The 27,886-nt window shown below is 42.3% G+C and overlaps 1 protein-coding gene across 4 annotated transcripts; it reads right to left on the bottom strand.

The window, feature by feature from the left end:
* Window positions 1-283: 283 nt before the first annotated feature.
* evla (Enah/Vasp-like a) lies at window positions 284-27,756 on the bottom strand. Of its 4 annotated transcripts, none has more exons than XM_072458193.1 (14): window positions 27,378-27,756; window positions 10,955-11,123; window positions 10,197-10,377; window positions 7,035-7,092; window positions 6,888-6,952; window positions 5,447-6,337; window positions 4,240-4,475; window positions 3,721-3,833; window positions 3,330-3,357; window positions 3,222-3,255; window positions 3,024-3,084; window positions 2,886-2,943; window positions 2,756-2,813; window positions 284-1,509 (listed from the first exon to the last, which is right to left on the bottom strand). In XM_072458193.1, exons 1-14 carry the CDS (start codon window positions 27,380-27,382, stop codon window positions 1,472-1,474), a joined length of 1,995 nt encoding a protein of 664 aa, XP_072314294.1. In that variant the 5' UTR covers window positions 27,383-27,756; the 3' UTR covers window positions 284-1,471. The 4 variants fall into 4 exon arrangements, with proteins under 4 accessions (XP_072314294.1, XP_072314293.1, XP_072314291.1 ...); XM_072458192.1 differs by lacking the exon at window positions 27,378-27,756 and adding an exon at window positions 21,607-21,768; XM_072458190.1 differs by lacking the exon at window positions 27,378-27,756 and adding an exon at window positions 17,881-18,088.
* Window positions 27,757-27,886: the final 130 nt, after the last annotated feature.

Genomic DNA, 27,886 nt, shown 5'->3' with positions numbered 1-27,886 from the left:
TGTTGTTTTGTCTTTCGGGTGTGGTATCTTTATGTAGTAGTATTGGTGTGTCCACGAGAACAAGATGAGGAGATTCTGACATAATTCAGAATAAATAAATGGTGCTGCTCAGCTCACAGTTTTGGCCTCAACATTTTTGTGGGTATTTTAGCACTGCGTTTTGGGTGTTTCTCAGTGTTTAATAACCCTTTATCCAAGCCGAATGTAAACGCGTGTGAAAATAAACCCCCTAAAGCGTTCAGACTTGCTGCTGCGGATGGAGGTGAGAAGGACACAAAAAAGCGCTTTGACACATGTATTGAATGTTTGTCATTTTGAGCTTCCAGGTTTAAAATCCAAAAATAGTTGATAGACAAGATTGGAAAGAACATTTTTTTTTTCAACCAAAGTCCACCTGCAAACACATGTATCCACTTCTATCACATAAACCAACACATTCTGATCCAGAGGCAGCAATGACAGCTGCAAACAGCCAGAGCAGCACACTTCTGTAGAGCAGAGAATCCTCCTGGAAACAAACCATGAAAATAAATGTACCACCATCTCCTGAATGTTCATTCTTTTCTAAAAATGAAAACAATAATATTGAGAGCTAGAGTTTCATGCATACATGGGGATTTACAAAGCAGAGACGGACAGAAATTACATACTGTTGTTCTAACACTAGTGAAAGCAGGTGGCACATTTACAACTCTGGGCCTGTTTTGGCGAATTATCCCCAAGCCGTTTTTGAACATTCAAACAAACTCTTGCACTGGAGTTGATCAGCAGACCGCTTAAACGTATCACTTTTTAGGTTACCAAATTTTGTTGGTGTGGGAAAAGATGGTAGTTCGTTATGGATCATCTTTCAGTAAAGTAAAGGAGACATAAAATCAGTAAAGGAGACACAAGTATGAACATTGTCCGGGCGCCCATTCACTTTGAGAGGTGAAGCGGGTTTAGGGTCCCTTCCATTCAGAGGATCATAGAGGGTCCTGCTCCATGTTGCTCTTATTGTGCTTGTCTTTGTGAAATATTTATGGCCTCATCGACTTGAGAAAAAACGTCCAAAATATAAAAGACCGACAAAAAGGTGTGCAAGTTTCCTTTTGCCCTCTTAAACTCCTCAATAAAATATGCATTGCCATGAACAGTATCGTAATAAACACCACAGTTTTTAAATAATAAAACCGTAAAAACTTAAAAAAAACAAAAATAATTCCTTTGTGGGACTCAACAGAAGAGAAAGAGTTGCAACACAGGGCTGACCGCGAGCACTCCGGCCCAAATGTCCCCCCCCCAATGCCGTCGCATTCCTCTGCCCCCTCCTGTGTCCAGTCTCTGTCCAGCAGACTCTAATGTTGGCGCAACATCTCTGCGACGTGCACCGCAGCAGCGAGAGGTCACAGAAACATTGAGAGAGCATTGTTTGTTCCTCGTGTCTGAGTCCATCAGCCGCCTTTGCTCTCTCCTCGCCTCGGCCGCTCCATTAGGATGTAGTGATTCTGCCCATTTCCTGTCTGATGGCTGCAAACACACACATGGTTTTAGGTTTGTCACATGCCTTCCTCCTCTCAAGTCAGTTCATTAGTCTACAAAAAGTGCCTTTAGAAAACATATCAAATGATTGATAATTACTTTTATCCATTATTGTACTTGCACATATTTAGAGACTGCAATAAGTCTCTAAATATGGCATCTTTAATATTATTTGGACAAACTTATTTAAAAGGAGACATTATGCTTTTTAAGGTATTTGGCATTGAAATATAATATAAGTAAATCATAATTTTACATTTGTAAACTACAATATTGATCCATAGCGGGTTAGAAATAGAAGCAGGTTTATTGATTTCCTGTTGAAAAATGCAGAACTGATAAACCTCACTTTATCCTCTCTTCATAGTGACATTTCACGGTAACAAATAGCCAATTTTAAATGACATGTTTATATGTCACGTTTTTGAACCCTACGTGTGTCACTCAGAGACTTATTTTTTCTAATAATTACAACACAGTACAGGGGTATAGGCGGAGATAGGGGACAGGTGAAAACAGCCACAGCTTCAGTTGCAGGACAATGCAGGATTACTCAAACATATATGAGTCAATTAAAATACACTGTTCAGAAGCTCATTCAAAATGATTTAGTGTAATATGTCCCTTTAAGGATATTTAATAGACATTCAATTGATTGATAGTTATAAGTTCTGCTTCCACTCCTCACACCCTTTTTCGGGCAGGTGTTTTCAGTTCACAATTGGCTGCCATCTCGGTCGGCCTCAGCTCAAGTGCACATGGAACAAATTTAATTCTGCCTCAACAGCATCGTGAGCGTATGATATGACTCAGCTCACATATTTGTATTGCAAACTAGTAAACAAAATTTGAGGTGCACTTATGTAACTTGAGATGTTATTTGCCTAGAAAGTCCAGACTGTTTGGCAATTTACGTATCTAACTCCCTGGAGACAAGTCACCGGTCATAAAAATTATGTTTTTCATAGATTTTTGAAGCCATAAAAATACTTACGAGTGAAAAACATTGAGATAGAGGCTTAATGCTGTACTGTGGAACATTCCAGGCAAAGCAATAACATCTTCATGGAGAAAAGCAGTTGGCGGACTCTACACTAGAAACGTTACATACAATACACCTACAAAATCTATTGATGTTGGTCCTGCAGTATGATAAACTCATGCTGCGCTTATGTTTGGTGTTTTGTTGATTTTATGCCATTTTACCCAAGGAAGAGCCGCCCAGTGGACTTACCATGGATAATTTCATCTTTAACCTTATGCAACTCGCGAACAACTTCATCCAAAATTTCCTGCAACATATTTAGTCATTGAGTTTTAATTCACTTTATATGTTCTGGTTTATACATGGGAGAGTCATTTACCTGCTTCATACGGTCAAACTCTGAGTCGGACTCACTAGTGCTGCCAATGGGTCGAACTCTAGAGCACAAATCACAAAGTAAATTAAGTAAGTCACTAAAACCACATAATAATCATAAAAAAGACTCCTCCCCACACACCTGGATACCAGTGAGGACTTATCTGCAGAGTTAGATCTTTCCCAAGGCTTTTTCACAGCATCTACCAAAATATCAAAAAGATAATCATTTTATTAGGTCCACATCAGTTAAACAAACTATTGAAATCAAACTTATCTGTGTAATTTACAATTTCCTATTTATTTAATTCTGGACTGTCTGGGTTTAGATGTTTCCTACCTGTTGAGTTCTGCCCCCGACCACTCGAGTCGTCCTGCTCAAAAACAAAGACAATCACACAGGGACAATTAGGGGGTTAATGGATTGTAAAAACAAATATTTGCTTACCTCATCAGGTTTCTCCGAGGCTTTCCTCCTGGCAACATAGAGAGCACATGATGTCATGGGTAGACAGACGCATAAAAATCAAATAAAAGTCAATCATTAACCGCAGTGAAAGTTCCAGACTGTAAGAGGTGAATCGAGTGTCAGGGAAAGACCCAACGACTGTGGAAATGTATATTGTATGAAGAAAAATATATATAAAATCACATTCAGGGGATTAAGTCTTGAGAGAAGATTGAAATGTTAACTGATAAACAGAGGTCTATAAAGGAACAAGTGTGAAAACAGTGGAGAAAGGATCATTTGTTCTGGATACTAAATAATTGCAACCGTTGGAAAGTCAAATTTGATATGATTAATGTCATTACTCAGCCCAGTTGTAGAGCTGCTGTACCTGCGCGCGAGTAAGGCATTCATCTCCTGCATCAGACCCTCTCCTCCGCCGCCGCTGCCCCCACTGGAGCGGTTTGAGTCGGCTTTCCCCGAGCCAGGCGGACTACTCTCATCCTGCCACACAACAGGCACATCAGACATGTCTTTATGTGTTCTCGGGGAGATTCAAGTTCGTTCACATCTTTGCTGCATCAACCACCAAACCCATTTTAATTTGAGTTGGGCCGAGTGACTGCGCAGGTTTCCTTTGGGATTGTTGGGACACATCTGATGTGCGTGTCTCAACTGTCCAATCACACGATAAAAAAATCAACAAACACAAATAAAACAGATCAGACCAGCTTTGAGACTTTAATGCTGGTGAAGTCTTGCCCAGTTCACCATTATTATGGTTGACATTGCTGTATAGTAGGCTCAGGGTGCGCGTCATCAAAATATTAAATCTGATGAGATCATAAGTTTGCTATGTTTATAGATGCTGTAAAGTTTAGTCTGCCACCGGCTCATGGCTTACACTCACCCTTTGAACTTTGCGTAGTTTGGCTCCTGCCAGCGCTGCAGCTAGGCCTGAGGGCTGAGGTGGCCCGGCCAGCCCCCCAGGAGGGCCCCCGCCTGCGGGCAGAGGTGGAGGCATAGGAGGGGGCACTGCCATGGGGGGTGGCGGACCCGGAGGTGGTGGTGGTGGGGCCGGAGACGGTACTGCTGTGGGAGGTGCCACAGAGAGCATGGCGGGGAGACCGGCCGAGACAGGGGGGCCTGAGGACCGACAGGGAAGGACAGAATCTAAGAAGAGCCCTGACTGTGAGAAGAGATACTACTCCCAGCTCCCGAGAAGCACCGCAGGGTTCAGGTACCAAATCTGCTACCGCTGGACTCTGTGACATCTGCTTTTATCTCCAGAATATACATTTAAAAAATACTTTGCCCAATTAAAAGCAGACAGATCTTTGGAATATCTGCACAGGCAAATACCTTATGCGTGGTGAAATATGAGTTTATTTAGCTTCAATATATGATAGAAAAGATGACTTTGGTAAATTAAACCTCTAAGCACATAAACACAAACGAAAGCACAGAAACATGGCCCTTTGTATGGGCACAGCGGATTGGCCCAGCGGATATGGCCCAAGGATTTAAGGGATCTTTGAGTGGACAACACAGTGAATGAATAAATGGTAAATGAATGTGCTGATTTCATACAGGTTCAGTGGCTTAACTTTCCTCTCCAGAACCAAAGATTAAGAGACATCTTTCCCATGTGTGATGGTGCATTAATGCCTTGTGTACAGTACATACAGTGCATGTGACATACTGTTGTTTATAATGGGGTGCGTTCAGGAGAGCTGAGAACTTCTTGACCCGACTCATTCTCTCTTGCTCTTTCGCACACAAACACACAAGCACATGGACCAACAGTTTAGAAAAAGGCAAGGGGACGCAGTTTTAAAGGTTAAAGACATCTTCTGTAGCTTTGTACACACACGTCATAATGTGAACAGTTCTGTCTTTCAGTGTACAAACACATTCATTAAGTAGACCAATGATTTAAAAAGTTTTATGATGTTTTTTGTGATTTGTGATGCAATACGAAAACACCATCCAACCAAGATGTCTTCATCTTTAAAATGCTGCCCATAAGCCGAGTTCTAACCCTGTGTGGGCCTGTGACTGGTACACACTAGTACAGAAAGTGCAAGCCCGCCTCCGCCTCGGCTCCTCATACTTACTGCTGTTGGCCATGGGGGGCTGCAGGGGAACTGGGGAGGGGGTCTCCTTTGGCGAGCCCCCATCAGAGGCAGTATAAGAGGGGGGCGATGGGGCAAGGGGCTGCTGCTGATGCTGGTACACCAATGGTTGCTGTGGCGATGACTGCAGTTGCTGTGGTGATGGCTGTTGGGGGTGAAAGGTGGGATACTGAGGTGGGGCATAAGGTGTTGGGCCTGTCGGGGGGACGGGGTCACAGTATGGGACAGGCTCTTCAGGCTGACCGTTAGTAGTGTGCTGCTGGGGGTGGAGCTGTTGCTGCGGCTGCTGTGGAGGGGGCTGGTAGTGCTGCTGAGGCTGAGGTGAATAAGCAGAGTTGGGTTCCAGGGGGGGAGGCTTCATCCTCACCGGAGGAAGTGGGTGGGCCACTGGGAGAACAGGTTGTGGGGGAAGGCTCTGTTTCACAGGTACAGCCATCATAACTGGGGGAGAGTTAGAGGGAGGCATCTGACCATACATCTGCATCTGCTGCAACTGCTGCATCTGCTGCATCTGCTGCATCTGCTGCAAATGTGATGAAGACCAAGTGCCATGTTTAGGGGGGAGAACTATCTCCTGTTGCTGCTGATGGTGGCGAGCAGCTGTAGGTGGGGACAGGGGGATCTGACGGATCTGCCGGCCCTGGGTGTTCACCCCGGCCTGCACCGGGGAGAAGGCAGAGGCAAGGGAGGTGGACAACTGAGCCTGGAGCTGAGCCTGGAGGTGTGCCTTGTCCTGAGCAGGGGAGGGGGGTGAGTCGGAGGCCACGCGTGCGTAGGATGGCGGCAGTGTGCTAGCGCGGAACTGTCTGTACTCGGGAGGGGTGTCAGGGTGGACAGGGGGGTTGGACACTTTGTATTGGAGGGTGGAAACGACTGACAGACAGAGCCACAGAGATAGAGACAAACAGAGGTGTGGACCACGAGAGGAGGGCAACAGACAAAGGAAAACAGAAAAGAGAAACGTGAGCAGATGAAAAGCAAATAACTGAGCAACCAAGTAAGTAAAGATGAGAAAACAATAGCAATCAAAAACAGAAGCATACGGCAAATAAGAAAGAATCAACTCATAATCATCATAATCAAAAAGAACAAGCAGCAAAATGCAACATGACTGAGCCATGGTCTGAGCTTATGGCGGCCGGCGCTGGAGACAGTGATGGCAGTCGAGTATGTTGCAGGACGGGGTCCTCACAGGACAAGGGCATGTGCTTCAGGGGGACTGGGACATTCATGTGTGCATGGGTAAAGCATACACACACAGTGGGAGCAGTGATTCTAGGAGGGGACAGTAACACCATACACACCGACACTGAGCTGTTACTGCATCAGCACCTGGAATGTCCCCATCATTAATGTTGAAACGTTTGGTTTGCCAACAGAGCTAAGGTACCTTCCTGAAGCTGCGCTCGTGTGTTTGTCTCACCCGATCCTGACGTGCGTCTCTCCCTCTCCTTATGAGCCTGCTGCATCTGGTGCTGCTCCATCATCCTGTTAACCACAAAGTGTCCGATCATGTGCAGTGGTGACAAAAGCACACACACAGTACTACAAACAGAACACATTGTTTTACCTCCTCTGTGCCTCGCTCTCTTCTGAAGATGGTCCATTCTGGCGCTGGACAACTGGACCTGGAACCCAAGAAGAAGACAAAATACAAAATGCAACATTTTAAAACAATACATAACTTGGGAAACAGAAACTGAATTGTGTTTCACACAGTTCAGTGCAACATCAGACATAATTAGAATGATTTATGAAATTCTCCAAATACAATATTGTAATGCTGTTCATGAGGAACTCGAGACACATCAGAAGATTAGAAAAGATAAAACTAGCAAAATAAATAAATGCACTGTAATTATCCTCTCAGGATAAGGGCCTCGATATCCCATCGGCAGAGTCAAGAGCCATAATGATGTTTAACAGAGCTCTTCATGAACCCTCATTCAGCTTTAATAATTAATTAATTAATAAACAACATTATTAATTATGCACCAGAAGAAGAAAAAAATATGATAAACAATACTTTTGAAACAATTTGATGTCACTGACACAATAACACAAAAACCAGATAGTCCCAGTAAATTTGTAAATGTATAATGTATAAGTGCAGAAAAACAAAACATTGTATGCAACAAAATATTCTTCCTGATATTACTTATTAGCCGATACGTTGATATAATGATTGTTGTTACCTAACAATCACTTACAATAGAAGACAACCCCTCAAAAACCATATAGTATTTAGTGACAGGCCTACTCTATGTACAAGCTGCTGACACAATCACTACATACATGTTGACGCAAGGCGTATAGCCCTGCTTGTCGTCATGGTGATGGTATAAACAGGAAGCTGAAGTGGAAATGGGCATGATGAGACATGTCTGTGACAAACGTATTAATCAAGCTTAATCAAAGATTCTCACTGCCTTATCAACAGCACATCATTTCAACATTTTAAATGTGTTTAAAAAGTCACTGATACAAGTCGTCCAAGATGCCCTGAAACTGGGGCGGTCAAAATACCAAAATGTAAAACTGTTTGGGGAATTTGCTCCGTACTCAAAATCAATTTCAATAACACAATGATTCTAACAAAAAAAGTATAAAACGCTCTTTAGACTGTAATCTTCAACACAACAAGTTTATTTTACCATGAAGTTTATTATACTAGTTCTGATAAAGCTATGCATATATATAAAACTATATATAACTATTTTTGATACTAGTTTTATTAGTTTTAGTTTGGATATTCAATACTTTTAACAACCCTACCTGACACCACAAAATGATTTCCACATTAGTGTAGCGTTTTGATAACAACATTACAGCCAGATCTTACATAACAAGAGGCTTAAAGAAGCTTAGAAGTCTATTCGACAACTCAACATCACAACATTATCCTGGTAAAATTGAAAGCAGTCCCTTTGCACCTCCACAGTTCCAGACTTACTGAGAAGAATGCGAGCTGATGACACCCGTCTGAGGGCACCTGGGGACCCTTCTGGAGGCCGCATCGTGGACTGATCCCAAAGTAAACAGGCAGCACAGGTCTCTGCGCTCAGACATTACACAATTCTCTATGGGCATCAACCACAGCATTGCCATGGTCTGACGGACGCAGCCCACCACTCCCAAAATAAATAATGAGGTGCCATGTAAGCTCAGAGCAGAACGACATCCCGGCTCTGAGCGGATATTTTAACCTCGGGCGGTCACACGGGGGGAGATGACACCCCAGTAAAACAGCCACACACCTCCTTCACCCACGCACACAAATCATAAGTGTCCTGTAACCAGAGCTGCGCACAAGTAAAGCACGAGAGGACATGGGTAACATCCTGTCCAATATAATGCCTGTAACGATCAGGCATTATATTGCTCTAATCTAACTTGAAGATACCGTTTTGCAGATACTGCAAATAATGTATGTATTTACCTTGATTCTGGGCCACACAGATGAATGTAAGACTTTCCAGTACCTTTTAATGACTGCAGTAAATGAAACCCACCACCAGACAGAGGTAAATATAACTGCAAGATTGTATTTTTGATTTTATTCACTGAACTGCAACTAATGATCATTTTAGTAGATGACGAGTTAAACATATATTTCTATTGTACATAGGGATATTTAATACCTTTTTAACCAAATAAAAGGTTCACATATGGTAACTGAAGACTTCTTCTAGATCAGTGCTTCTCAAATTGTGGTATGTGTACCACTTATGGTACATGGGCTGTCTTTGGAGGGCTCTCTGCAGTTTGAGTATTTTTGTTTTATTGTTTTGGTCCTCTTTTGGGGTATTCATTATATAGAGCTACATTATTAAATGGTTTAGTCTAATTTTAGCTTTGTTCTAGATAGAGTAGATTTATCGACATGCATCGTCGTGCATTATCGAACATTTTAAATAGTTTCTTCATCTTTGACATTTAAATTGATTCATTCTACTGTCTATGTTATTAAAGCTCTTTTCGCATGTGTTTTAGAGTTGTTGTTGTTGTTGTTGTTGTTCTGTTACTTTTAATGGCGGTTGAGAGCCAACTGAAAAGGTGCATTTATTTCCACCTACTGTAGTAGAACATCTTCAAAGTAGATGTTTTACGCAATACCATAAAAAAAGAGAGAGAGAAAGAGAGAGAAAGAGAGAGAAGGAGGGAGCAGCTTTGTTTTATGATCCAGATAACAATTATGACAAAACTGGTTATCTTTTAAAGGCGACTAGTCACAATTAGTTGATTACCGGTAATCGTTGCAGTGTGTTTTATTGTTTTATTATATTTCTATTTAGATACATAATTACACCAACAAAATGCGAGTTAAAATCAAAATGAGTTAGGTTGTCTAAAAAGTTTAAATACAGGAAAAATAAATATGCAAATGCCCCCTCTTGAAGGGATAGCTCAATAATTCAGTTTCAGTGTATGATCAGTGTATTCATATCCCATAATTGTGACATGATGCAGGAGCCACAGGACACTACCTCCACACAAAGGATAAAAAACTGTTAGCATCAGACAAGCAATTTATGATGTGCTTTTTAGTGTGCATAATTATATGTGAATGTAGATTTGTTTTTAAGTGAGTTGACTGATTCTTCTCAACCAAACTCCTTTCAGTGCATTGTTGACCGTGTATTAACTTGTATGACAAATAAATAAATAAATGGAATCCTTCTAAATCCATCTGCATGTATGAGCACGTGAGAGTCTTTGTGGAGAGCGTTACCTCCGCTGTCCGGGGAGCTGAGAACGTTGAGGGCAAACAGCATGGCGTTGGAGAAGGTGGTGGCCTCCTCTTTGCTGGCGAAGTTGAGGCCGTAGACCTGCCGCGCATCTCGCCACTGGTGAAAGGTGGGCGTGGCCTGGTTGTACTTCAGCCCCTTCACGATTGAGTAGTTTATCACCACCTTTATCCCAACAGAACACAGACATTCAGACAACCACATGACACTTTGCAACATGACAAAAGCACTTTAAATAAATGTTTGGTGTTTTTTTGTGTAGAATAATGGAAAAGGAAAGGGACAAATCAGGAGGAATGGGCGATATGGAAGAAAATATACATCTCTACATTATTTGGAGTATCCCATTAACTATATTCAGATGATATTATGTCAATCCAACAGAAATGTGTTTTACAATGTCAAGAGAAAAAGATAAAATTAACCACAAAAGTGAAGAAATATCACCTTATACCAGGGTTACAAAAGACTAGTACGCTTTTTTTTTATCTTATTTTTAAAAATCAGCTCTTTTAGTAGCATTTTTTTCTATAAAATTTAGGATAACATCAAAACTATATTTTCAATAAATTCCATATTTTGCCCACCTTTACAGTATATTATCAGAAGCATTCTCCCCACTATATTACATTAAAATTTAATTATACTGTCATGATATAATATGTGTAGATTTAGATATTGTTACACCCTTGGAACACTTTATAGTTAAACGTTTTGAAACTTGCTGTTCCCGAGTACGTACCTGCTGGTCTTGTAGCTTGACCCCCACCACTCTGAAAGTGTTGTTGGCAGTGTTGTGGTAGATGTTGATGCGGCTGAAGCCCTGCTGGCCCGGTTTGATGGGCACCCACTTCTTACTGGCGTCATCGTAGACCATGACAGAGGCCCGGGCCTGGCAAATGCTCTGTTCACTGAAACAAACAAAACACATTTATATTAGAACAATTGCTGGGCATCACATGTTCTGTACAAGGACTGCATTGTATTTTTTAGATATGAATACTAATGTATGATCATCAAAAACCAGTCAATAAAATGTTAAAAGTCATTTAGGATACGCCTGTATAAAAGGCCATATTCTCATCAATAACCTGCCTGATAAAGGATAAGAATTCAAATAACTTAACTGCAGTAATCACTCTATAATTACAATTAAATGCAAATTGAAAACAAGTACATTTGAAAAAAAAAAAAACTTTTAATGTGGAAGATAGGCAGCTTCTCATAAATAAGAACACAACAAATTACAATGAAAATGTCAAACTATGTTTTTGAGAATTGTAAAGTACGTATCCAGTGATTGAAGCCTGTGCAGTTCTCTTCTCAGTTACAAAATACATGCAAATACATACAAATAAAGTAGGTGGTGGACGCAAATGAAGGTACAGCAAGCATACAAATTGCCAAGAGCCAGTCTGACCTCTAGTGGGGAAAAAGATAATGCATGTGACAAGACTGACAAATGGCTGTTGTCAACTCTTTTTAAAATAATTGAAGATGCCTAAGTTTGAACATTGTTCCCTTAATTCTGTCCAGTACAGATCTACAGCATGGTTCATTGTGATACAAGTACTGATGAAACTCAAACAATACATTCACAGTACTCCACAAATGATTGGGGATGGGTTCAAGTGTAATCAAGCCCCAAAATGACATCGTCAACATCATGATCACTCAGTTCATCCCTTTCTCTCCTTCTCCACAGTTGCACGCACACTCTCACATGTTCATAAACGTGTGAGAGGAGCATTGAACATGGAGCCTCAGAGCTTTACTGTGGTGTGGACAGACCTTGGTCCCACATCAGAGAGGGAGGGGCACAGGCACTAATGATACGCTTCACAGAACCAAAGCACAAGTCACAAGCCCAAGAGACAAGAGACCTTGAGAGGTCTTAAAATGTATAAATGTTAAGAAATAATGTCCACAGCTCAAGAGATTCATAGTTAACATAGCTATCTGGTTAAACAAATGCAATATAAATAAATGTAGTTTGTAAGTGCTCCCTGGAGACCTCACATAACAATGGACCCTTCTGAGGTTATAAAAGACAGGCTAGCTCATGTGACATAGCACATGACACTCATAAGACATGAGTCAAGCCCCTCAAAGCTTTACCAGGAAAAACAAAATCAGCACCTGATGGAAAGGGATAGCGCAGCTGAACACCTGCTGTGTATGTGTATGTGCAAAAATTAAAAAATAAAATCAATTAACTCTAAACTATTCACTAACCTGCTCCTGGTTGTCTGATTATTCAATCTGATATAGAAATCATAGTATTGACTTGAGCTGTGCAGTATCCGGGATCACAGAAGGTCAGGTGACACAGAGGGTCAGGCCTTAGAGCATCACATGAGCCAGTGAGCATCACCTCAGCCTCAGACTGTGAGGAAATGTCGACAAACGCTCCCAATAACAATAACGTTCACATCACACATCACATTCCCTGACATTAAAGATGATGCATGAATAATCATTTCTCATGATGAAACAGATCATAGAACATGTGAGTTCTGCAAGAACTTAGGAACAACTTAGGAACAACTCAGGAACAACTCAGGAACAACTCAGGAACAACTCAGGAACAACTCAGGAACAACTCAAGTAACAATGACACAAATGATTTAATTACCACAGAGCACTTTGGTCCAACGAAAGAAATGATCTGATAGTGCTGCCCGGTGGTCTAGTGGTTAAGGTGCAGCACACATGCCAGCCGCAGTGTTGTGAGTTCAAATCTCAGCTCTGACAATTTACTGCATGTCCTCCCCTCGCACTCATCCACATTTCATGCTAGTCTGTCCTGTATCATAAAACCCAAGCCTTCCTTGCATTCTTGTTACGGTTTCATTTGATTCATTGCCACAGAAAACTATTTATCTAGATGCCATACACCAAAACACATGGACCAGCCTGAAGAGCTGCTTCTCTCTGGTGAAGTGGACATTGTAATTACACACCCACACTAGACTATAATATTGGTCTGTACTGGTCCCAAAATAACAGCCAAGTTGCTCTGTTGAGGCCAGCTCAGGGCGCACACTATGGCTCAGCTCTGTTCTGTGCATTAGGTTCATCAGGAAGAGCATGTGTTTAGGTCCATGATGGAACCAAAGTATCAGAGGAAATTCACCCAGACACAGCAAGAACATGCAAATGGATCCAGGACCTTGTCACTGTGAGGTGAGCACGCTTTCCTCTCAGCCACCAAACCAAGGGTGTGCCAAACTTGCAGATGTGACATCCTCTTCAGGGCGTGTCTGCGGGGTCCTCTCAGGGGGTGTGTCTGCGGGGTCCTCTCGGCAGGGGCGTGTCTGCGAGCTCCTCTACAGGGGCGTGTCTGTGAGCTCCTCTACAGGGGCGTGTCTGCGAGCTCCTCTACAGGGGCGTGTCTGCGAGCTCCTCTACAGGGGCGTTTCTGCGAGGTCTTCGTGTCTGTGGGGTCTCATTAGGGGAGTTTCTGGCTTGCAGTGTGGGACACAGCCTAGCGGCATGTTTGAGCAGGATTACAGACAGAGGTAGATCATTAGCTCAGCGCAGTCTTAAATCTAAATTAACCAGGCTTTAAGTGTGGCAGAAGACCTCTAATCTGCAGCACAGGGAAAGTAAGGGGGCCTGGAGGGACTAAAAACAGCATGGGCAAGCTATTACCCACAAACAGTCAAATCTGCTCATTTGGAAAACTAATTACTTATCTCACTTGAAGAACGGCTGATAGTCTTTCACATTTACAGAGGCATTAATTACACTAAATCAGGTCACAGACAGTAACAAGGAAGCGATCACAAAATATTGCAGTTTCTAGTTATGGTAATAATTGAGAGAAAATGACATATCATAAACAAAGACTACAGACACAATTTTATAGAACAGCGCGAGTGTATTATAGCTTCAACACAGGGCCGCTGCTAGACAGTTTGGGGACAATAAGCAGAGATGCACAGTGGTGCCCCCATGCCCCCAACACACTTCAAATAGCTAAATGCACAGGGGTTTGATGTCTGTAATACAATCTTGAAGTGAAATCAATGAAAATTTAAATATACATTTATGGGAGACCACTGGGATGGGCAAGACACTTCACCCACCTCGTGTCCATGTATGCTGGTGTATAAACGAGAGTGTGTTTATGAGCGTGAAAGGGGGACAATGGCTGGAAATTAACCCAGTGGCTAGTGGCTACAACCTGGTATGTGTTTACAGCATGTGTTCAATAATATGTCCCAAACAAATAAAAGAATATTACTAACAATAACACCCTGGCCTTAGCATGTATGAACCTGGATCACACCACTTACAGGAGTAACCCTAGTGGTAGGTAATATTGACAAAGATGAATAATAATACATAGCTTATATGTCAATACAACAGAAATGTGCAAAAACATATCTTTAAATGTTGAGTTAAGTAAGTGAGTTAAGTATCAGACATCAAACTACCCTTATTTGGAAGTTTAGTTTTTAGGGTGTTTTTTTTTTCAAAATGTCCAAAATGTCCAACAGCATTTTCTTTTATTATAATATACTCAATATTCAGATGAAGCAAATCTTCAAAATGATATTCACGATAATATCTATATTTCAATATGCTGACGACCCAAATAATGTGTCAAAGACAAACTAGAGGTGGGAAATATATCGAAATATATAGAAGATTGTGACATTTGTTTTGAAGATATGCAAAAGGCAAATATCAATTATATCGTTTACCGGTACAGAAACAAATTCTATTGTTATGTTTTAGACCTTAAAATCAAGGTATAAGGTGATATTACTGCACATTGTGATTAATTTGACAAACATTTCACATTAGTCTGATAATAAAACCTGAACTAACAAGTTCAAAGATCAGATTAAACACATTTCTGTTGGACTGACATAATATCGTCTGAATATTATTATTAACACACAAATAAATTAATAAATAAAAGCTACTCCTCTTTGTCAATATCCCCCAGCCCTAAAACCAACCAGTTAAATGTCAGAGTGGAACCCAAAGCTACAGGCCTCACTGTTCTGACGCACTAATGCACAGTCAGTTATGAACAGATTGTGGAAGCTATAATCTACAGATATGATATGAGCAGATTGAAAGAGCGTGACCTTTGACCTGATACACGGGACGCACAGCTCAGTGAATGTGACACACAAAGAGGCCCGGCATTAAAACTGTATAAAATGCATTACGGTTCTTATGTTCTCACTCATGGAGAGAGCGGCTAATCCCATAATGTGTCCGTTTTCAGATTTGCGTATGACCTAAATATTTGTGGGCATACAAGTCATCTGGGGTATATATAGCAATTCAAAGAGAACAGAATCCATATAGATCCAATTTGCATGCACTAAAAAAGAAAGGTTAGCGAAAGAGTCTCCACACACACAAGAAAGAACTAAACAGAAAAGTGTTATTATATTTTATGTTCTATTGCCACAATATTGAGAGGAACCACTTAACGTTAGCAATGAACAGCATAGCCCAGAGCAGCAGGACAAATGTTGATTGGGTTTGCCTCTAGTGTACACATCCTTTGAAAACAGCAATAATGAACCCTTCTCTCCAGGATCCCTTGTGATCCTGCTCATGTGCAGACAAACTGAGCTGTGGAAACGGAGAGTGCAGTGGCCTGGATGCTGCTTTTTAGCCAGGAGCCATGAGTGCATTAAAGATGTATGGAGGCTTTACAGAGCACTGCTATTCATGGAGCTGCTGTGAGGAGGAACACTGGTCCTCAGTCACCTTTCAAAGGACAACCAGAAGCACCACGCTGGAGTCTTCTCATCCTGCAGAACTCAGGCCATTCATGTTCTGGTGAAAGCCTATAGTCAAGATTTAATATTAAAGATCATAAGAAGAATTTTAGAAGCAGTAACCCATGTATGTTCTCAAGATAGGGGTAGCCAAAAATAACCAGGAAGTTTTTTTTAAAGCCGAGATCACGGTTTTGATTTGATCACGATCCATCCTGTAAGAAGCTTTTCATCTGCCATTAAAACATAACTAAAAAGGCTGCTTCTGAGAGCTCATGTCACTATGACTGGTTAAATCCACCTGTCACTCACTCACAGCAGGAACAAGGCTGACCAATGGGAAATATACAGACAGTATATATAAAATAAAATACATTATACAGAAAATCACTGAAACACTATGTGATGACAATGTCACCAAAATAGATTGTCACAGGAGCAGATCACAATAAAAAAAAATGTAATTGCCATATTGCCCCGCCCTATCTCTTGCCTATTTCTTAAATCATCAGGCAGCAAAAAAATCTTTCTACATCCGATATCGTTAAATTCAGATAATATATTAGCCAGTGTGAATTAAATCTTTTTTCGCTTTGTTTGCATTCAGCGTAACCATGACAATTCTCATTTACGAATGCTTCTACACACAACACAATTGTTACATTAGTGGAACAACTTCCAGTAGTAAATTCGCAATATGGAATAGTAGACAGGGATGCTGAAATGGAAATTGTGAAATGGCAGAAGAAATTTTCTCGACCGGAAAAAGGTGGCTTGCCCTCTCCAGGTGGGTGGGGTGTCCTTGCCCCAAGTGGAGGAGTTCAAGTATCTCGGGGTCTTGTTCACGAGTGAGGGAAGGATGGAGCGTGAGATCGACAGGCGGATCGGTGCAGCGGCTGCAGTGATGCAGTCGCTGCATCGGACCGTTGTGGTAAAGGAGGAGCTGAGTCGAAAAGCAAAGCTCTCTATTTACCGGTCGGTCTACGTTCCTACCCTCACCTATGGTCATGAGCTTTGGGTAGTGACCGAAAGAACAAGATCGCGGATACAAGCGGTCGAAATGAGTTTCCTCCGCCGTGTGGCTGGGCGCTCCCTTAGAGATAAGGTGAGGAGCTCGGCCACACGGGGGGAGCTCGGAGTAGAGCCGCTGCTCCTCCACGTCGAGAGGAGCCAGCTGAGGTGGCTCGGGCATCTGTTTCGGATGCCTCCTGGGCGCCTCCCTCGGGAGGTGTTTCAGGCATGTCCCACCGGGAAGAGGCCCCGGGGAAGACCCAGGACACGCTAGAGAGACTATGTCTCTCGGCTGGCCTGGGAACGCCTCGGGATCCCCCCGGAGGAGTTAGAGGAAGTGTCTGGGGAGAAGGAAGTCTGGGAGTCCCTGCTCAGACTGCTGCCCCCGCGACCCGGCCCCGGATAAAGCGGCAGAAGATGGATGGATGGATGGAATAGTAGACAGGGATGCTGAAATGGAAATTGTGAAATGGCAGAAGAAATGCTTTCACAAAACATAAGTGATAATTTTCACTACTCAGGCCTGACTGTTTGCTCAACACAACCACAATTGGCCCCAAACATCTGTTTGTATTTCACTTTTTATATGTTTTGTATTTTCATGCAGTAGAGAATGCAGGGCTCCTAATCCAAAACAGCCCGTGGTAAAAACCGTTTGTTCAAACCAGATTAAGAGTACAGATTAGTATTTTGTTTGAGATTTAAAATAAACAAAATGACGGAAGCCATGTCTACTTCTGATAAGGCATAACATTTATTCAACAATAGCAATTTCTGATGTAATCTCATTTTGCCTGCACCGTCACCCGTTGACATTTTCATCTGTTCCATTCCCATAGGTCATGAGACCCAGTCCGGGCTCGGGCCAGAACAATGTGGAGCTGATGGAGGAGAAACTACAGACCTGCGGCTGATGTGGTTGAAGAAGAGTCCAGAGTCGCTGATGCTCTGTGGGAGGCAGTACCGCAGCACCTGAACCCGAGGCCCATCCATGACCCACCTCCACCCAAACCAACACCGGAGGAGCGTCACAAAAAACTATAGTAAATCCATGACAATTCCAGCACAACTTTCACTCTCATGGCGTGGAACAAAACGTCCAAAATATAAACGCCTGAAGCATCTGTGCGGTCTACTGCATGAAACAAAGAGCGACAGACTGGGATGACTGGGATGAACTCGCAGCCGGATGATGATGATGATGTACTGTGGGCACCCAGGGGAGATTACCTCATATCCGTCTGCCCCCCGCCCCACTCCCCCACTCACATGAAACCCCCCTCCGAGGCTTTAGATGAGAGCAGTGCTGAGGTGAGTGCCGAGGACACAGGGGGGTTCAGAAAGAGCCGGACAGTAATCAGTGAGACCGCGCCTTAACATCACGAATGGGAAAAGGCAAACAAATGCAGTTAGTTTTTGCTGTTCAAACTGGTCAGGGATTTGCAAAGGCATCAATTAAGAAGTCTTAATTGACTCTCAACAGCTAACCATACGGTTTTTAAGTTTTGTTCAGTTTATATATATATATATATATATATATATATATATATATATATATATATATATATATATATATATATATATATATATTTATTTATTTATTTATTTATTTATTTATTTTTGACAAGCACACATGTGGTTATACAATATTGTATTATGTTCATCACTGGCACAGCAAAAGCAGAAACTGTGACCTAGTTTTGTTGTAAATTGGATTGTTTGTCTGAAAAAAGTCAGCATCCATGGGACTTGCCATAATGTCAGTTGTAGTAGGGCTGTAATGGAGTAAAGATTAAATTTTGCTAAATCTCAGCAATATATTTGACCAAAAGTGCACTGACAAGACAAGATAGGTACAAGTAAGTTGCATATTTGTATTTAAAAAGGTGGAATGAATGCACAAACTAAATCCATGCACTGTCCTTTCTGCTGTTTATATGAATCTTTCATAATCCCCCCCAAAAATAATTAGTCAACTACAAAAATGTTGGTTGACTTAATCATTGACTTTAAATTCAATTCGACTAAATGACTAAAGCCTAATCAGTTAACATTGTGCACAAACACGCTTGACTGTTCAAAGTATTGTAGCTCCTTATGAACCACTATATTTAAATAAAACTCTTTGCACAAATAGGGACAAGCAGTCTTCTCTGTAACAGCCACAGGTCGTTGGTAACAGGATCACACGTGACCCTTGCCCTCTGGTTAGTAGCTCACCTCAAATGCCAGCTGACATGTGGCACAGGAGAAGCATGGCTTGAAAAACACACCTTCAATTTTGATTTCACAAATGTTATTGGACCAAACATCGTCTATGTGGACAAAGAAGGACTAATCAACCACATCTCTGAGGACCCTCTCTGTGGTCTGTCTGTGGACCCTCTCTGTGATCTGTCAGTGGTCTGTCTGTGGAGCCTCGCTGGACGCCCAAGTCCACATAGACTTTGAATGTAAACTAGACGCTTTGAGGCGGCGGTGTGAACGCCAGACTTGTTTATTTGAAGTAGTATTTTAATGATGGCACTACCGAAAATATGGGATGATGATCCTGACTGTAGCAAGACCCCTGCCTCTCTGCGGTCTGTCAGTGGACCCTCTCTGTGGTCTGTCTGTGGACCCTCTCTGTGGTTTGTCTGTGGACCCTCTCTGTGGTCTGTCAGTGGACCCTCTCTGTGGTCTGTCTGTGGACCCTCTCTGCGGTCTGTCTGTGGACCCTCTCTGTGGTCTGTCAGTGGACCCTCTCTGTGGTCTTGTCAGTGGACCCTCTCTGCGGTCTGTCAGTGGACCCTCTCTGTGGTCTGTCAGTGGTCTTGTCAGTGGACCCTCTCGGTGGTCTGTCAGTGGACCCTCTCTGTGGTCTGTCAGTGGACCCTCTCTGTGGTCTGTCAGTGGACCCTCTCTGTAGACCCTCCCGGTGCTCCGTATGTGGACCCTTTCAGTGGTCTGTCAGTAGACTCTCTGCAGACCCCTATAGTGCTGTGTGGACCATCTTGTAGATCTTCTGTGCATGTGAGCACAGCAGCCGCCCTGGTTCACAGGCGGAGCTGCAGAATCAGCTGACCTCTAAAATAGCTTCACTTATTCATGATCCATGTGTGGGAGCCAACAGGCCTTCAGGAAAACTGTCATTCCCACTGCCATAAGTACAATCTGGAGTGCACCCCTCCCCCAGTGCCTCCAGCTCGTTCACTAATCCTCATCCTTAAAGGAACACTACTTTGCTCACGTTCAAAGGGAGCAAATACAGAAATACAAAAATGTAGCAGAGCCAAGATCAACTGCTTGTTTTTTCTTTCAACAGAGACAATTATAATTTGATTGGGTGCAGTATTTACAGGCTTGGATGTCAGAGAGTCTATTCTCTACATCACACAGCTAAGCATGTCCTGTTCTATTCATCCAATGGGAGACTGTAGCCAGCAGTGTGCACAGTATTATAATCTAATTAGAGAAAATCTTCAAAACAAAGGATCAACAGAAGGTGAAGAGTAACTGGCAAAATAAACTGAATTTTATGATGTCAAAGACAATTACCGTATATTTAAACATGACCTAGATACATATTAATTACACACTGAGAGCATTTGATTCATAACATATGATATTCAAGCACTAAATTGCTGCACAAGAGAGCGCAGTTTTAATATCAGGTTATAGCATTTAGTATGATCACTTCTGTGGTCTGTAATGGGACACAGTCAAAACCAATTGCAAATATTTCTCTGACTTGATGTTATTTTGCAAAATGATCTAGTTTGCACTCAGTATTACTAAAATAAAAAACCTGTTTTGCCATAAAATGCAACTAATAATGACATGGGAGCACATTTATTATACCCGAGCACAGGTTCAATACACAAATTTATATTATCTGCCACAGTAAAATGGTTTCAATACTATTTAATTGAGCATTTGGTTAGGGTTTAGGGTTAGGGTTAGTCAATGAAGATTGTATATGTTTATTAAATTAATCATTTTCAAATGGTTGGCTTCAATTAGTGTAGTTCAAGTGTAACAAATGTTATCAAGTATTCTCTGCCAGTCTATGTATAATCTACAAATTGTATGAATTCCACGGTTGATGAATTTAGCTTAAAGTTCCCCTGGGTAAGCGGCTTGTTGCAGCTATGAGGTTCTTCTAACACACACACACACATTCTCCAGTCCAACACACGCCGCTGCTGCCTCCTGGAGTGGTGTGGACTCCAGTGGATTACCAGAGGGCACACAAGTCAGCTGAAAACCTCACAATTACATGACACCTCCTTTTCCCGCTGCCTGCGCTAATCCAGCCTCTATCTTTCTGTCATCTGCTGTGATACCACTAAGAACCACACCACTGGCCCCTTCCCGTCTCAGACATGGACTCTGGAAAAACTCCTCGAATATCAGCCAAATAAACAAATGCCTCTCTGCTAAACAGCTGTATGCAGAAGAAAGCAGAGAGAACGGCAAAGATTCTCTCTCCAGAGCGCGGAACAGTTGCATTATTTGGCAAAAGTGGAGCAGACGAAGATAGAGAATTATAAAAGGAGAGGGTTTCTAAGTGGAATCTGACACAGGAGGTAAAATCGCAGTGAGGAGAAGCATCATAAAAGCACATTCCAGAAGAGGGGTGCAGATTTACCCGAAGTCGTCCAGGGAGTACATGGCTCCGAGTGCAGTCGCCGGGACCAGGTCTGAGAAGGATTACGGAGCAGAGGGACGGCAGCTCAGCCACATTCTGATCACATCCTCCACGCAGCACTCAAAGAGCGGAGGCGAGAGAGGAGTGAAGGAGTGAGAGCGGAAGACCAGGAGTGAGGAGCAGAACAGGGAGCAGGTCATGTGACTGATCCCGACCAACCACAGGGCCCACAACTGTGACTGAGCCGCAATGAAAACACAGCTTTACTTTCATTCAAGAAAGCATGAAGGGGACAGCCGCAACGGTCTTATAGGCATGAGGGTTAGAGATACAAAATGAAGGAATATACTTTATACTGGATGCAGAGTGACTGATTGTTGGCCATTTTGTGTCAAATTAAACAGTTCCATTTTATATTTCTGAAGGCGTGCATATTTTTATAGATAAATGACTGAGCTGAATGAATGCTGAACAAGGATTTTTACCTTCTAGGCTATTGACCAATATTTCCTATCTAGTTTATATGTTTTATTACGTAGGCCCACAAAATGTATCGTAAAGGTCACAGTATTCAAACTGCTGTATGAGCATTTTTCAATCAACAATACCGGATTTATAATAGGGTTATAACAATATGCAAATCTCATGGTACAATATGATCAGAATATTCATTTCCGATTATTATTGTGATGTTGTGGGGACTGTTGAGGCAAAAGAATTGTAGATATGTTACTTTTTTTCTCCTAAAATACCTTGAAAAGCAAATCATTACTGCGAAATTCCAAACACTTCCAAACACAGAAACAGTTATTTCTTCATGTTGTCTGCACTGAAATGGAGCAAAGGATCATGGGTTATTTAGTTTCCTCTGTTTCTTCAGCGTAACAATACAAATAAGCTTATGATTTTATTGTTGTGAGAATACTAGGGTTGCAACGATTAATCGACTAATTGGGACTAGTCGAATATAAAAAATAAGTGTAATCTTATTTTGATCATCATAATCGTTATCTGGACTATACAGACTCTACAACACGCATGAAAAGACCTTTATAACAAAGGCAGTGTCATTATTAAATCAAAAATGTCAAATAGGAATAAATAATTTCATCAACACAACACTTTATACATTAATTTTCTCTATCTAGAACCCTTCACTCACCAGATTTCAAGCTTTATTTGGTTAAAAATATATTTAGAAAGTTCCATGTACAAGAGATATCATTGTTTGTCCAATAATCGCTGACTACACGACCAATAAAATCATCTTTACTGACAGCCATTGACAGTGCAATATCACAATATCTCAAATTCAAGCTATACTTCAAAAATGTTACATAGATTCTTCTGACAAAAACATTCGAATTGGATATTGTGACTAAGAATTTACAAATGTGATGACAATTGTATTCCTTAACAGAATCATCCCTCCATGGCCTGTGGACCGCAGCCGGACATCTGGAGCAGATCGGAGCAGGAGGATGGAGGGAGGAGAGTGTGAAACAAAGCCCTGGTTCTTCTGTGGTTCCCCTCGACCCCTCATTAGAACTCTCCCTCAGTCCTGCTCCATCTGCTCTGGCAAATGTATACCATTAAGCCTCTTTACATACGGAACAGACAAACAAAGAGCCAACCATCAGAAGAAGATTAGCATTTTAGTTTAAGGAATATAAGACAGCTAAAGACTAGGTTTTCTTCAAGTGGCACTTATAGTTAAGAGTTTTTTTTCCAGTTCCAATCCTCAATGCATCTCTCTGTCTTAGTTAAGTAATGGATTATTTATGGTTTGGTCCCTTTAATCCTCAGAGTTTTCATTAAGACCCAATTTAGTCCTAGTTTTGTAACACAAACACCGGTTTTAGTTACTTTTCAGCTGTTTTATACCTGGGCTTGCGAGAATTCATATTTTCTAAGTTTAAAATGACAAAAGGTTTGACATTAAGCCACAATGTGAATTAAAGTGACTTTGAGTGTTACATTTACTGGATTGTAAGTACATCTGCCAGTATTTGCTTGGATTTATGAATTGTTCTTTAGATAACGCCCACATGACCCTCCCGCAGCCTGAAGACACATCACGAGAACAGAAACCTTGTAAGATGTATGGAATATGCACGGCTAGAGCAGCACAATAGTGACGCCGATGGAGAACACGTCATGGGTGATGTTAGCTACCTCACAGCTCACCTCATGTCAGTCCTTACACAGGCTGAGGAGCAGAAAAGAAAGAGAAGCTGCTGTTTAAGGAAAGGGACCATGATGAGCACCTATTGTAACTAAATGTGTGACTTTAAATGTTAGAGAAGTCCTTTAGTTGATATTGATTTAGCTTTGGTCTCTAGAGTTTACATTTTGAATTTGGTTTGACACAGGTAAATAAATAATTGTAATTGTTTTCTGCATTACCTGACTTTTAAACCATAGATGAAGATAGTAGATATGTAGGTCTATCTAAGACGTTCCTAGCTTTTACAAACACTTTGGCCCACATTCACATGCATGAATGGAACAGCTTTTTCAGACAGGTTTGCAATTGAAAATAATGTATTATTAGTTTTGATACTTATTTTGATGCAGACATTATATTATATTATATTCAACAATACTACAGCATCCCATAGTTATGAGATGCCAAGTAACAGAGAGTAGTGATCTGCAGAGAGAGGCCTAAACGCTTCTCCTCTTTCGTTTTATGTGGTTCTATTTATACTTAAGTGCTTTTTGAGGGAACCACCTCACCTCCTCTTTTGTCTTATTATGAGTAAAACCAGCTTTTATTAAGAGCTGTATTCTGCTTAAGAAATTCTTTAACTCCACTGAAGAAAGCATGAAGAGGACACCCGGAAAAGACTGAAGATAATGGAACTTATCTTTCACTGGCTGCTGTAGAGTGGTTAAATAAGAAATCTAATTGTCTCTATTTAACTGATTGTTGGCCATTTTGTGTCGAATTGAACAATTACGTGTCATTTTTCTGTAGGCATGCACACGATCGCTGCCGGTCACTAAAGACATGGCTTGTGCGTCAAATAATCGACTAAAATGGGGAGTGGGACTGGCAAAAACTTAAAAATGTTCAGGATCTTGCATACAGAGTAGAAGTAAACCTTTTATACGTGAAAGGTAGATTTGAATCTCCTGTCGCACCAAAAACTCCCAACTCCATGCTCTCTCTTCTCTGCTGCTGTTTGCATTTAACCTTATGATCTTAATAAAGTCAAATAATAAATCATCGACCAATTAATCAACTACACAGTTTTATTATATACAAGATCTGCCAGGTGTGTCCAGCAGTCAAGAATGGGTCAAACGTAGAGAACAGATTTACTCAGGGACAACCTTTTTGTTATCTTAATAGGACAAAAGCAATTTGTAGAAGTATAAAGAATGGGCCCTTTCCTCCACCTGCAGTGCTTGCTCTTGCTCTTACTCTTCTGAGTTGGAGCCAGTGTTTCTGGGCTGCAGTTGTTTCCAGCAGACTCTGCCCTCTCATGTCACGTCTCTGTTAATTCGATGAGTCACAGCTTCAAAGACATTCACAGTCACACTTTCACATCCTAGTGCCTCGAAACACACAAAATAACCAAGCAACAGAGGCTAACCCTACCTAGAGTGTAAGACAAGTTAAGAAAGCTTCTGTCTTCTGACTATAAATAGCTGTGTGCACGTACACTGTGATGAGACAAAAGCACATGCACGCCTCCACAAGCGCTGCAAAGAGCCAGTGATGCTGAACAAACACTGCTCTGAATCACTCCTCATCCCTCCTCTTCGTCTGCTTTATGTACTGACTAAAAGAAGGCTTTTTGGTCAAAGAGCAGAGCTGCTACTGGCCCGCAGGCCGCAGCATAGGCACAGGGCCGACTGCTGCTCTGGAAGTATGAGAGAAGATGAGGGTTATAACAGAGCAGGGTTATAACAACCTGCAAATATGCCAAAAAGAGGAGCAACACTCTCTCACACAATGAGAAGGTTCTGATTAACAGGTCTGGTGAGGCCTTTCTGTGAGAAGTTTGCAGCTTCTTCCAGTATCTGGGAGGATTTCCTCTGGGTGCGCCAATTTCCCCATGAACCCTAAACATGCCCATAGGACCAGATGATCCTGACCAAGATCTGGAGATGGGTTTTCAGGCGCTGCACTGCTGTCGCCCTCAGACACTGTGTCTGAAGGTTGAGTCAAATACAGTAATTGAAATGCAAACAATAATATATAGGCTCTCAACGAGGACCTTATTTATGGACCTCATTTAAACTTCTCAATGTCACTTTTAAATATTTTTTGAACACTTCTTTACAGGGCTGTATGTACTTTATGTACACCAAATGCTGCACGTCCAGCCATGACTCTGTGAAACCGATCAAGTCTGAGGATGACACACCCTCATCGGGCTCATCTCGATGACAATGAGTCTGCTACAGGAGGGAGGTGGACCACCTGGTGCTCCAACCTGGAGCTCAAAGTCCAGAAGACAAAGGAGATGATCGTGGACTTCAGGAAAGTCAAAGCTCCACCCCTCGCCTGGCAGACTCCCCCATCACCACCGTGGACTCCTTCCTCTTCCACTGCCTCATCGTCACACAGGACCTCATGTGGGACCATCAGCTTCTCATCAGTCAGGCCCAGCAGAAGATGTACTTTCAGGGGATTGGGGGCCGCAAACAGATTTTAGAAGTTTCCAGATGAGATGGGGATAAATGTAACAATAATGTATTATGCAATAGTCCTTAACAAGGCTTGGCACACTTCAAATGCAGTGGTAAATGATTTGTTATCTTATCCCATAGCAAATGAATAGATCTAGTCCAGAAAACAACATCAAACATTAAACTCATCTACTTTATCATTTCTGGGTATGGCCTGTTTTTTGTGTTTGAGGGTAGTAAATGAGTTTAAGTTACTATTTACTTTTGTGTTTTATTTCACAAGTGCTGGTTGGAATTTTCCTAAGTGTGTCCATTGATTACTATTTGGACAGTGCACAATTTAAACCATTTAACAGAACACAAACCTAGAGGCCAGGATACATAGGCCAAGGCTGGGCATATGAAGTCACCCAGGAGTCGAACTACAGACCACATGGATCAAAGATCCTCCACAAATAGAAGTGTGGCAGACAAAAAGGGGACTAGGCCTCTCTGGTGCATGTTTTCAGCGCACATGATGGAAGAATGGCTCAAAATACCGCTCAGATTTAGACACCAGTGGATCCATTACATGCCGGGCTGGCGGGGCTTCGCGGTGCGGGCTCACGGTGAGCTGGGGGCGGGGGTCTTCAGTGCTAACCTGCCTGGCAACCGTCACAGCAGTAACACCCGGAGCTCACACTGCGTAGCCTCTGTGACAGCAGCACTCCGTCACACGGCTGATTCCCCCGCGAGCCACCTTTACCGTGATGCTGCCGTTTCCATGACAACATGAGCCCGGCTTAAACCTGGCGGTCATCCTTTGGGCGGGTCCAAACGTGACAAAGGAGGGCTAAAACGGGGAAAATGTGCATTTGGTCTGCGCGACTGCAACTGATTGGCTGTTAGTGTAAAGCTCATTGTAAAGAACAATATATGCGGCCGTGGGCCTGGGTGGGCCCCACGGATCAGAAAGGTTCTACGTGCTATCGTAAGGAGCATAAAGAAACGTATTGGGCCGGTCTGAGAAATGTATTCAATGAATTGAATGACCATGAATGGGAAAATGTGCCGTTACAGATGGAGCGGAGGCTGCGTGTGGAGCGCTTCTGTCATGACGCGTCAAACAGAGCGCGTGGCCCGCTTACCTCATACTCTCCCTCCGCGTTTTCACTCAAAGATGATCCTGTTCTCGAGTCTGTTCAGGCTACACTTTATAAAAAGTCTTTGATGTACAGGAGTTCCACAGAACGGTTAGACGTGCTCCCGGTGGTCGCTAAGCCTCGAGATGAGCCCGCGCGGCGGCCGCTGGCTTTGTGCTCAGTTGTCTCTTGTGTCCGCGCTCACTGCTGCTCCTGGGGCTGAAGATCCCTGGGGCCATGTCCACGCGCAGACCCGCGGAGAAGCACGGAGAGTGGTGGGTGTTAGCAGCCGCCTTCTGCGCGCACAGCTCTTCTCCCATTCACGCTGTTTTGGTGAGCTGGACAGATTTCGGGAGAATGCTAAGAGGAGCGCAGAGGAAGAACAGGGTGGGCTGGCACAATGCCGCCCCCTCGTGGGCGAGAGGCTTACTTGCTACTCATGAGCGTTTATTTATTTTATATAGCTATTTATTTTTATTTAGAGAGTATCTCAGAGTCATCTGGACACTGTTTTT

Source organism: Eucyclogobius newberryi, unplaced genomic scaffold (assembly GCF_026437365.1).
Source record: "Eucyclogobius newberryi isolate DKJ021-1_F unplaced genomic scaffold, fEucNew1.0.hap1 SCAF_21, whole genome shotgun sequence".
Taxonomy (NCBI): domain Eukaryota; kingdom Metazoa; phylum Chordata; class Actinopteri; order Gobiiformes; family Gobiidae; genus Eucyclogobius; species Eucyclogobius newberryi.
This window is presented reverse-complemented; position numbering and strand designations above follow the sequence as displayed.